Raw genomic sequence first — 12,173 nt, 5'->3', positions numbered from 1 at the left:
TTACAGGAAACCATGACATTTTCTTTTTCAGAATTCTTTGAAAGTTCAAAAGAAAAGCATTTATTTGAAATAGAAAGCTTGTGTAACATTATAAATGTCTTAACTGTCACTTATTCCAGTGTTTCTCAACTGATGGGTTGCGACCAGACGCAGTTTAAGTAAAGAGTGCCTGAGAAAAACACGTTATCCTGATTCAGTATCTGAGGGCAGATACAGAGCAAAATCCCCAGAGTTAAATCAACTCTGCTCAGAGTACATATGGTCCCTTTCTAAATACTGTTAAAATAATACTGAAGCAGAGTTAAATTTAATGAGATAATTAAGCAATTAATTAAGTAATGATTGCGCATTAGTGATGAACACCTGCTGTTAACAAGCAGAATCACTGAAAAAATAAGAAAAAACACAATAACAACAAATGACTTAAGTCACAGCCTTATTAATTGCTTAATTATCTCATTAACTTTAACTCTGCTTCAGTGTTACTTTAACACTATTTAGAGAGGGACCATATGTACTCCAAGCAGAGTTGATTTAACTCTAGGGATTTTGCTGTGTAAGATGTTGTCAGGCTATATGTCAGTGTCATTATGCTAACGTTATTTTCGTAACTTGTTACAAAATAAAAAGTCTCTCACCTCAGAAAAATTAACTTTCTTGTCCTGTCAGACTTTTGCTTATAGTGTGCACTCTTTAATTGCACATGCAAATGTAGAGGTATGCACTGTATATCACTTCACTATATACAGTATATAAGATCAAAATATAGATGGCCCACTTCAAGCACTGTTTTATATATATATATATAAAAAATTCCTAAAAAGTTGCAGCTTAATGACCATGGGAAAATGTGGGTCCCGTGGCCAAACCACTGACTTAATCAATCTTAAAGAAAAGATAAGATTTTTGTTTTGGAAAATCATAGGTAAATAGTGCTTGCAACAATATCTGTTTAGCTGAAATGACCACCCAATCAATTTCAGAACGAATACAGAGTTAAAATACAGAGAAATAATTAAACAATATCACTATGATTCCTCTACTTTAAGACTTCCTAAACTCAAGATAAAGGTTTCCCTCCCACTCAGTGTTCAACAACACTGTTGCAACAGATGAAGCGAGAGACAAATCCTGCCGGGTATGTCTGCATGTCTACTCCTTTTATTCTGCCCTTCAGACAGCATCATAAAAGCATCAAGACCCCTGTTCTCAGCGTGAATCGCCCAAACCCCTCCACGGGTGGTTACAAGAAAACAAATCGTGTTGACCCAATTCAACCATTCACAAAGGCAGTGATGGTCTCAGGACCCAGATCTTACACTGAACATCAAGTAGAGCTGCAACACAAAACTATGTAAGCAGAGCAAAAGTAAACAAAACGTTCTTAAAATGCTTTTTCCCAGTTGTCACTAACTCCATTAGAACATGGTTAAAAACCACTTGCGTGTCAGCTCACAGTATTTCCCTCGAAACTACTTATTTATCATAAATCTTTACACAGGAAGACAGACCAAGCCACAACCCTCACACACAAAAATACCCTTTCTCAAACCAGTGCTCACCTCACCCACAAACACTATGATGACGCAGTCGAGCTTCTCCTCCGCTGAGAGTTTATCGATGAGCGAATGAAGTGTCTCTGACAGGTATGACTTTACTTTCCGCTTCACCGTGGGGATGCCCATCACCATGGAAACTGCATAGAAAAGAGAACAAAAACTTAATTTTTAAGTACATCATGCAGTCAGCTTGTCAGATGACAAACTACTCTAAATAACATGAAATGGGCCAAATCCACACAAGACAAATATATGACCCGGAGGTTCTGGCTGTACTGTTCTGACTAGAGATCTCAAATCTGAAATAGAAATAGGGCGGGGTGGGGGGGGGTTTCCACAGTGGCATGGTGAAGTCCAGACATGAAGGACACATATGGAGGTGCCAAGGGCAAACACATTACTCTGCTCTATTGTAATGCATCTCAGATCATCCTAAAAGGAGATTCTGACTCCTGATACAATCAGAGCATAAAGACCCCAATATACTTAAAGTGAAATCGAAGAACAAACTGGTGTGATGTCATTTCGAACAAACCCAGGCCAAAATGGAGAAGTTAGAAACAGCTTGCCAAAGCGAACTTTTCTGAAAAGTTCGGTCACCTTCGAACTACCTTTGAGTCCATGACAATTATGTAATAGTTAGGTGTGTCTTCTTTGACATGGAAATCTTCTCCGGTTAATTTCGTCTGTTCAGTCTGTCGGTCAGAATTCGTTCCCATGCCTTATTGCCACATTTGATTAATTTGTTCCCTTATTTTTTGTTAAAACATGGCCATGTTATACTAATTAATTCCCTCATTTTAATGTAGTTAAATCAAGACCATAGTTTAACTTAAGCGAGGGAACAATTTCTTAATTCATGGCCAAGATAATATATTTTTCCAAAAATAAGATGGGGGAAAAAATTACACTTTAAATAAAATAAAACATTAATTAAAATAAGAACTGTTTTTTTTGTTTGTTTGTTTTTGTTTTTGGTACCAGTGTTAATTTTGACAGCAAATTTTGATTTATTTTTAGTCATAATCTTTTGACTAAAATGCCATTTAGTTTTAGTCATCAGAAATCGTTTTAGTTTTAGTCGACTAAATCTACAGTTGATTTAATCAATTAAAATCTAATTTAGTTAAATTGTAATGCATTAAGCATTTCTCTAACAATACACAGATCCAATACATTGATATACTCTAAAATGTTTATGTTAACCAAGGTTAAGACATAACCAACTGTACTTTACTCGCCAAAGCGGATGGTTTTTGACCGTTCAAGTGCAAAAAGACAAGAAAGAGAGCTCATTTCCGTAGGCTACTTGTCAGGGACTGACACACTTTTGAGGTACTATTATAGTTTTTGTTTAAAATTTAGATTGCATTTTTAGTTGTTCTGCGCATCTTCCACCCAGAACAGCAGTCCTGACTAGATATCTTCCCAAAATAGTCCTTCTCTATCATTTTTGTCTCGTTTATATTCGTTGACGAAAATTAGAGTAGATTTAAGTCATAGTTTTAGTCATTCAAAACGCATTTTATTTAGTCATCATTTCGTTTTTGTCCGTGAAAATATATGAAATGAACACTGTTTGGTACAAATTGTATATTTTTTCCATTCTTTTTCTTTTATCATAATTTTTTTTAATCATTTTTTTGGTACATGCAGTAAGGTGCACTGAACCTTTGTGCATATTTTGAACCTTTATGCATTATACAAATTTGTATAATGACATGGGTATTACGACGTAAATCTGAAATATGAGGACATTTAACAATGTTACTAAACAATGTTTTATTAAAAATGTAAAAAAAAAAAAAAAAAAAAAAAGTATAAAAACCATTACGCCTGTGGAATGTCAAAACAAACCTCTGTGTGCGTGTGCGTGCGTGCGTTTTTGTGACATATCAAGACACAAATTTGTATAATGACATAGGTATGACATAGTATTACAAGGAGAGGGTGACTTATGAGGACATTACCCCATGTCCCCATTTTTCAAAAGGCTTATAAATCATACAGAATGAGTTATTTTGTGAGAATGCAGAATGTTTCCTGTGATGGGTAGGTTTAGGAGTAGTGTAGGAGGATAGAAAATACAGTTTGTACAGTATAAACACCATTACGCCTATGGAATGTCCCCACAATTCACAAAAAAACAAACCTGTGTGTGTGTGTGTGTGTAAGCGGATTTGAGTGACAGACTGACAGAAGCTCTGTCACACTTCATCAGCACCAAACGGAAGATAGTAAAATATGTCCTCGTTTTGCACTGCTTCCCACTGGAAGGCAGAAAAGAGTGTTTTTTCAACACCACGTGGTGAAAGAGTAAAGTAGGTTGAAGATCAAAGACAGAGAGAGAGAGAGAGAGAGAGAGAGAGAGAGAGAGAGAGAGAGAGAGAGAGAGAGAGAGAGCACATGAAGGAGATGAAATTTATCAGACAGAGGTAAAACACCCGAGACACCAAGAAAGAAAAAATGAAAGGAGCATTTAAAAAAAAAAAAAAAAAAAAAAGGCAGCATGTTTTTAAGTTAACGTGCATTCAACACAAGTCATTCTCTCCTATGCTACATCTTCTCTTTCACAAAAGTAGTATTTGGCCTTCAGGCACTCAGTTACATAAAGGGATGCTGAACTGCATCATTCTCCCAGAATGCTCTTTCTTCTCTCCTCAGCAGCAGTATGAAGTCTTTATGCTTCTCTTTGAGACAGCCACTAAACATGCCTTGAGACTAAACTATGGCAAATTATATTCAGACGGTCTCCAGGGATGTTACAGTGCCTTACTGAGGAGAAAAGGAGTGTTTGAGACATTAGGGGTTCCACTGAAACCCTGTATGTTGAGCATTTTCATTTTCCAATGGGAGCGTCTCTCAAACAATCCTCTCAAACGTGTCAGTCTGCTCTTTTTCCATTGTGTATATCAAGAGTTTTCATCCTTTGCAGGTTCAGGGACCCTCCATTCAGACTCTCCGCTAACCCAGGGACCCCCAAAATGAAAAGATAATAGATTTCTCATTAATAATTGATAATGAATTTAATTTTTTTTTTTTTAAATAACACCATTACATTACATAATAAATGGCATGAAGCTCATTTATTGGATATGTTTTAGTGCTGAATTAAAATTCATTTTGATATTTAGGGGCATAAAGACAAAAATATCAGTGATACAGCTGTCCTGGTATCAAAATAATGAAACAAACAAACAAACAAACAAAAAACTAATAACTCATAAGGATGAAACTTTTGAAATGAAAGCCTTGATGAGTTTGACATATTCCTTATTGTTATTTTTTAAAACAACAGTAATATAACATTGCTTATTTAAGAAAGTTTGTCCGTCAAATTAAAGTCACGCGATGTGACAAAAAAAAAAAAAAAAAAAAAAAAAAAAAAAAAAAAACATGGTGTAACAAACATGCAAAAGCATGCAGAAAAAAAAAGTGTGTCAATGTCAGGAAGTCCCTTAAAGGGATAGTTCACCCAAAAATTCTGTCATCATTTACTCATCCTCATGTTATTCCAAACCTGTAGGAGTTTTTTTCTTCTGTTGAACTCAAAAGAAGACATTTTAAAGAATGTTGGAAACCAGACAGTTGATGGCAGCCATTGACTTTGATTTTTTTTCCTACTATGGAAATCAATAGCTACTGTCAACTGCTGAATTACCATCATTCTTTAAAATATCTTCTTTTGGGTTCAACAGAAGAAAGAAACTCATACAAGTTTGGAACAACTTGAGGATGAGTAAGGGATGCCGAAATTTTCATTTTTGGGTAAACTAACCCTTTAAAATTTGACCTTATTATAATGAGACATAGTCAGTTGTAATAAGTTAGAAAATATCATGTGGTGCAACTCTCCAAAAACATTATTTTTAATAATTTATAATTTTAAAAAAAGTGCACACATTTAAGTTGTAAAGAAAATAAGATATAACTTGATGGTTACGCCATAAGCATTATATGAAGAAAAGGAAATAAAATTAGACCATTAATTAATGTTCATACAAATGTGCTAAATATCTCCTCCATGGGCCCTTGACTTTTCATCTGTTTGGGTCTATATCAATAAGGGGGAGGTGCTAAGTGTGAGATATGGTGCACAGTCTCTAGGGTTTGGACAGAAGAAGATGTCCCCATTTACAGCTCTAAAAATAGCCTCTCCTAAGCCACGATCTCACTGAAAAGAGAGGGACCGCAGGCATAGGCAAGAGCCAGAGCCGGACGCAGTCTTGCCACACTGACAGTGTGAAAAGAAGCGGCTGAGATTACAGTTTGCCAGTAGGGGAGGTCCGTCTGTGGGTTTGGAGGAGGCGGGCATAAAGCATGGGTGGGCTTCAACTGTCCAAAAACAACAAGTTCTCACTGTTTTTCCCATATGCTCAGAAAAACAACCTCCTCGTGTGACAGGGGTCAGTCACACAAGGTTTTTTTGACATTCTCTAACGTCATTGTTGTCATTCACCGCAGTCTGTCCCAGCATAGAATGTCGCTTGTAATAAAGCCATCTAGCCGTTGACTTAACTCATCTGTCGTTAACCCACATACTGCCTGATATAGTATAGTGCGGTACAATGTGTCATACAAACAAGAACAAAATAGAGCTCACCACAAAAGAGCACGACAGCTCCAGGCTTAAGGTGTCGACTAGCCAGATCAGTGGTGGATTGGTCACTACGCCAGTAAAAAAGCCTAGTCAATCAACAGGGCTGCAACCACTATAGACACTGAGTGGGACACGGACCCCACAATATTTACATTAACAGTCAAGTGATTCTTAAACTTTTACATTTTGTTTCCCAATCTTATGCATTTGGTTGCAACCAGGACCGCTATAATGCTTCATTCTAGTCAGCTTATGGATATATTAAATACTGCAGAAATACATCATAATTTATTTCCTTCTTCCTCAGTCCCATTTCCTTCAGACAATTTATTTGAGGTAATTTAATCCAGTAGTTCTCATGTGATTGGGTGTGCTGCACATCGTTGCACATCTGCACTGGTAGGGCAGAAAAACAAGTGATGCAAAATGCAACTAACCACATACTTGTGAAAAACAAATAGGCTTTACAACTCAAGGGAGGAGAAAAAAATTATTATATCTATATCTACTGCGTGCCAGTACAGATTTAAGTTCTTTTTTGCGTCTTTTCGTGCTTGAATGGTTTAATAGCACTTGAATGAAAGCATTATTAACTTTTTTGCTCACCACCCACTGATTGACCACCTAAATCAAGACTAGGCCTACTTGGTATATCAGCTGGTATGTACGGGTGGGTAATATGACCATAATATGATCAATTTTATAATTGTACAAGTTATTTTTGTTAGGCTACATAAAAAGAACAACAAAGCAAATTAGCAAATTACAAATAAATAGCCTAAACTCTTTTTTCAGACACAGTATGTTTATTTAACATTTATTTAACATCTTTTGTTGTTTGATTAACATTAATGACAGACAGGTATTTAATTGGGCTGCTGAATGCATATATGTAATTTACTGACACATATCCAGTTTTTACCCACGTTTACATCCACTTAAGCCATAACCAACTGTATTCATGCAAGATACTCCACACGATGGACATTTTGACATCTCTGTGTGTGTGTGTGTGTGTATTTGACTATTCAGGCGCGAGGAGAACTGATCGCACACGAGAGAGCGCTTCTGTTGCTAGTCATTCAGCGTGATTCCGCCTATCCCGCCTTCACTAACTGCAAGTTAATCGATAACAAATTGTGATTGAATTGTAATGTTGTGCTACGAAGAGCTTGGCTACATCTGATTAGGCTGTAGGCTGAAATTAAATTCAACCAATTCCACCAAAGTGGCTAGTGGGAGTGGCTGTCTTACCCGCCACAGCTGAAATCTACCCACATTTGGCGGGTGTTAATGTCAAGCCCTGCATATAAATGTAACGCTAGCTAAAGGATGACGGAAAAAACAGATGCTGTGTTAACTGCTTTAAATATTTTAAACATGTTAAACTGAAAAAAAAATCATTGCATGTGCTAACACGTTAATTTTGACAGCACTAGTTAATATCCCATTTTTGCAGCTTTCACCATTACTTCCTATACGTTCATGTCCTCTTACTTCCTATACTAGAGCTGTCCTCTCCATAACCCTTGCTGAACCCAGGAGGGCTTGATTCCTCTAATGAGAATCTGATAGGCCTGCTGCGGGTGTGTGAAGGAGTGACAGAAGGTCTCTGCCTCCACTCAGGGCTGCTGGCGGCAGCTTCAGCTCTGACACACTGACCAGGCCTGTGACAGCCCGTAGATAACAGGCATGTAACAATACGACAAGCAAGGACACGGAACACAGTCACGCCCCATTGTTTGGGTGAAAATGTGAGAAATGGAGAGTGAAAAACAAATCCTACATGACAGCTCTGAGCCTTACTAAGGCCATAACAGTGTTTAGCATTTGTCTAATGAACTTGGTAAAAGGACAGTGAAAAGTAGCACATTTTAGTCATTAATCAGTGTTGGTTTAGTCATATTCAAAGAACATCTGAACTTCAGTGCTGATTTAAAGGGAACCCATTATGCCCTTTTATAAAGTATTGATTTTGATGAATGTTTGAATATTCAAAAAACTAGGGCTGGGTATTGTCACAAATTTCACGATTCGATTTGATTTTGATTCACAAGCTTGCATTTAGATTAGATTTTTTCATTACATTACACACTAAAAAAATTGAAAATGTAAAAAACAGACTCTTTAAAGAGAATGCTATTTATTGAAAGTTTGAGATCACTGATAATGAGTTTTGCTCACCTCCGGTACGTCCCTGGCCCACCTGTACGGCAGGGTGCAGACTGCCCTCATTGTTGAGCAAGTGAGGCAGGTGGTGGTAGATATTTGGCACCTGGAGGGGCTTCCTGTGAGCCAACTCCTTCAACAACTTCTGCGTCTCATCTGTAAGAAACCAGGAGTACTTCAACATTATTAAAAGGATACATAAACTGTGTTAAAAAAACAATTCTAAGTAAAAAGTAAAATTCAATACCCTAAAATTCATCAAAACTCTCACTTATCGATCCTCAGTACTTAGAAGCAGGTGAGAGTGGTTTAAATACATAATCCAAAAAAGGAAAGCAAACAACACACAGGGCACAACTGAATTATCAAGTATAAGAATGATGTTCATTGGAAACATAATCAACAAGCTGTGCGTTTCTCCTGTTATTAACATTTTACAAAGAAATCATCCAAGGCATTTGGGAGTCGTGGACATATTTTCTGTGCTGACTATGGGTGAAAATGTGCAAAATGTGTAAGACTGAGCTGGAATTGGAACCAATTCAATTGGTTGATGAAAGCATTATCAAATTAGTCAAAATATTCAGTAATTGAGCTTAAAGGGTTAGTTCACCCAAAAATGAAAATTATGTCATTAATGACTCACCCTCATGTTGTTCCAAACCCGTAAGACCTCCATTCATCTTCGGAACACAGTTTAAGATATTTTAGATTTAGTCCGAGAGCTTTCTGTCCCTCCATTGAAAGTGTTTGTACGGTGCACTGTCCATGTCCAGAAAGGTAATAAAAACATCATCAAAGTAGTCCATGTGACATCAGAGGGTCAGTTAGAATTTGTTGAAGCATCGAAAATACATTTTGGTCCAAAAATAACAAAAACTACAACTTTATTCAGTATTGTCTTCTCTTCCGGAATCCTTTCCATTGAATTGATTCCATTGAATCTTTTCATCTGTCAGCGTTGGTAATGCACTTTTACGTCGCCGTGGTTGTTTTTGGCGATTAGGACATCCGCGACATTTTGAAGCATCGAAAATACATTTTGGCCCAAAAATAACAAAAACTACGACTTTATTCAGCATTGTATTCTCTTCCAGGTCTGTTGTCAGTCCGCGTTCACAACTCCGCTTCTTTCCTGTTTTACGGCGGTTGGCATCCAGCTTAATGGTGCATTACCGCCCCGTGGTTCACAACTCCGCAGTGACACTGCTGACGTAAGACGCTGCTGACGTGTTATCCGGTGCGCCCGAGCTTCGTTTACAGTCTGAGGGAGATGCACGCTGTATTCAAGCTATTCTACATTGTTTGTATTTTGGTATTGCTATATTTTTTAAAATGGTGCGTAAGTGTGCATGTCACGGATGTCCTAATCGCCAAAAACAACCACGGCGACGTAAAAGTGCATTACCAACGCCGATAGATTAAAGGATTCAATGGAATCAATTCAATGGAAAAGATTCAGGAAGAGAAGACAATGCTGAATAAAGTCGTAGTTTTTGTTCTTTTTGGACCAAAATGTATTTTCGATGCTTCAGAAACTTCTAACTAACCCACTGATGTCACATGGACTACTTTGATGATGTTTTTATTACCTTTCTGGACATGGACAGTCTACCGTACATACATTTTCAATAGAGGGACAGAAAGCTCTCGGACTAAATCTAAAATATCTTAAACTGTGTTCCGAAGATGAACGGAGGTCTTACGGGTTTGGAACGACATGAGGGTATTTATGGGTAAACTAACCCTTTAAGGTCTTGTGTAGAAAAACTGAGTGCAAAAATCAGGTTCTGGAAGTAAATATCCTATTCATTTTCTTCATATGGGAATTGATTTTGAACATACATTTTTAAACATTTAACAATTAGTGTAGTCCCTTACACTCTCAAGCTACTTAAATACACACACGCAATAATCATAAAATATGCTGTTTCTTTATACACAACCAACATCTTTAAATGAATGGTTTCATATTTCTTCATTGTTTTTTTTCAGGTTATATTGTTTGCAATGCTTCACAGGTTTGTAGTTCTTTCCTTTATTAAAGCCACTAAGTACCACGTAGTTTTGTACCTTCGTCTTTTTGTCCAATTTTTAAATACTTCTTTTTGCTTCAATGTTCAATGTTATAATTCACCTCATAGCTGGGTTGCTTTGATTCATGCCTTATAAGTCTTTAACAGAGTTTTTTAAAAATCTCAATGGGAAAAATGAATAGAAAAAAATACTTCCAGAACCAAGGCCACTGAAAAAGTGGACAGGCACTTTTGCACTATATAATAACACATAGATAAGTGAATTCATTGCAGGAAGCAGCTATACAAAGCATATATTTGTTCCACTAATACATGTGGAACATATGCCAGACAGATAATAAGTCAATAATGACACACACACACACACAACTCTTTTGTGAACTTGTTAACATGCAGTAACCTGAGAAGTTGGAGAGAGCATCTTTGCTGCCGTTGGTCTCTGCGATGGCACGTCTGAACTGCTCAAGGATGGCGTTGAGCTCAGAGGAGCGCTGAAGGGTTCGGTGCTCTGCCACGCGCAGGCGCTCCCTCAGGGCATGAAACTCCCTCTGATAGGCTACCAACTTTTCTACAGAGAGGATAGGAGGGGTGGACAGAGAGAGAGGGATAATGTGAGACCAGAATGAAGCAGTGCTTAAGTCATCATAAAGGAAAGTGGGGTTTGTTTATTTTGTTAGTTTTTAATGCCATCACAGCTTCTGTGGCTATTTTCATCATAAGAAACATTTTATGGTAAAAATATAGGTATTTATAATTTATTTTTGCTAAAGAAGTTGTTCTCTAGGCCAGTGTTGTTTTGTTAACGAAAACTGAAATCTGAAATTAAGTTGAAAATACAAATACAAATATTGGATTAAAAAAATATATATATAATACAAATTTCAAATGTACATAACAAAATGATTAAAACAACTAAAATGAAAACTGCAAATATAAAATAAAACCTAATAATATAAATAATACTAAAATAAATTAAAGGTAAAATTAATACTCTGAATTATATAAAATAATTCACAACATTTGTTTTGATAACAAAGGTTCAAATGACAAAACATGCCCAACATTAAGGGTAAACTGTGTCACATCAAATGGTAAGTGGGTAAGTTGAATCATCAAAGAGAGAGAGAGAGAGGGAGAGAGAGAGGGAGATGGAGGAGAAAGTGATAACACCTAAACAAAAAAACTAATGCCAATCCTATTCCAGCCTTATTGCGTTGAACATTATTTGCATTTTCATAGAGCCAATACAAGGCTTACTATTTAAAATATTTGGATCTAGAGCAATGATTTATAATAGTATTTGTAACAGTTGGTTGCAAAAAAAACAAAAAAAAACAAAAACAGAACAAACATCAACATGGGATTGTCTCAAGTTCAGAGCTGAATAGAAAAAGAAAAAAAAAACCCTCCTTAACGTTAAAAAACTGCAACTGTCCAACATCTGAAGTCAGCAAAAGCATTATTTTCAGGAAACAGACCTGCCGTTTCCTAATTGTGTCAGTTTCGGTGTAAACATGGCTTTCCAGGAAGGTTATGTTACGCTGCTCATCTTGAAGAAGAGCGAGAGAATAGAGAATAGACAGCTTGTGGTCTGAGGCAGAGCCAGTGGGAAGTGCCCTCTGCTACAGCAGATTAGCCTTGAGTCACATCGCCTGCTTTATTTGCAGACTCAACATGCTACGAGTCAGACCTCACCCTGAATTGCATCTGAAAGGGTCTCAGAGCTTCAGGAAGCTCAATGTTTTGGGTCTGCACACAATGTAGACTGAGCTTTGTATCTGACTGAAACAAACGGTCAAATCAACTTTG

The 12,173-nt window shown here is 36.9% G+C and overlaps 1 protein-coding gene across 1 annotated transcript in view; it reads right to left on the bottom strand.

The window, feature by feature from the left end:
- mgat4a (alpha-1,3-mannosyl-glycoprotein 4-beta-N-acetylglucosaminyltransferase A) overlaps positions 1–12,173 on the bottom strand; it is a 61,394-nt gene that overhangs the window by 22,659 nt on the left and 26,562 nt on the right. The window contains exons 3-5 of the mRNA XM_067410755.1: positions 10,765–10,932; positions 8,344–8,484; positions 1,563–1,696 (exon numbers count right to left, since the gene is read on the bottom strand). Coding sequence (XP_067266856.1) covers positions 1,563–1,696; positions 8,344–8,484; positions 10,765–10,932 — 443 coding nt within the window. The remainder of the gene's footprint in view (positions 1–1,562; positions 1,697–8,343; positions 8,485–10,764; positions 10,933–12,173) is intronic.

Source organism: Chanodichthys erythropterus, chromosome 14 (assembly GCF_024489055.1).
Source record: "Chanodichthys erythropterus isolate Z2021 chromosome 14, ASM2448905v1, whole genome shotgun sequence".
NCBI classification, from domain to species: Eukaryota; Metazoa; Chordata; class Actinopteri; order Cypriniformes; family Xenocyprididae; genus Chanodichthys; species Chanodichthys erythropterus.
Note: the sequence above shows the minus strand (reverse complement) of the source record. Positions and strands in the feature narration are given on the sequence as shown.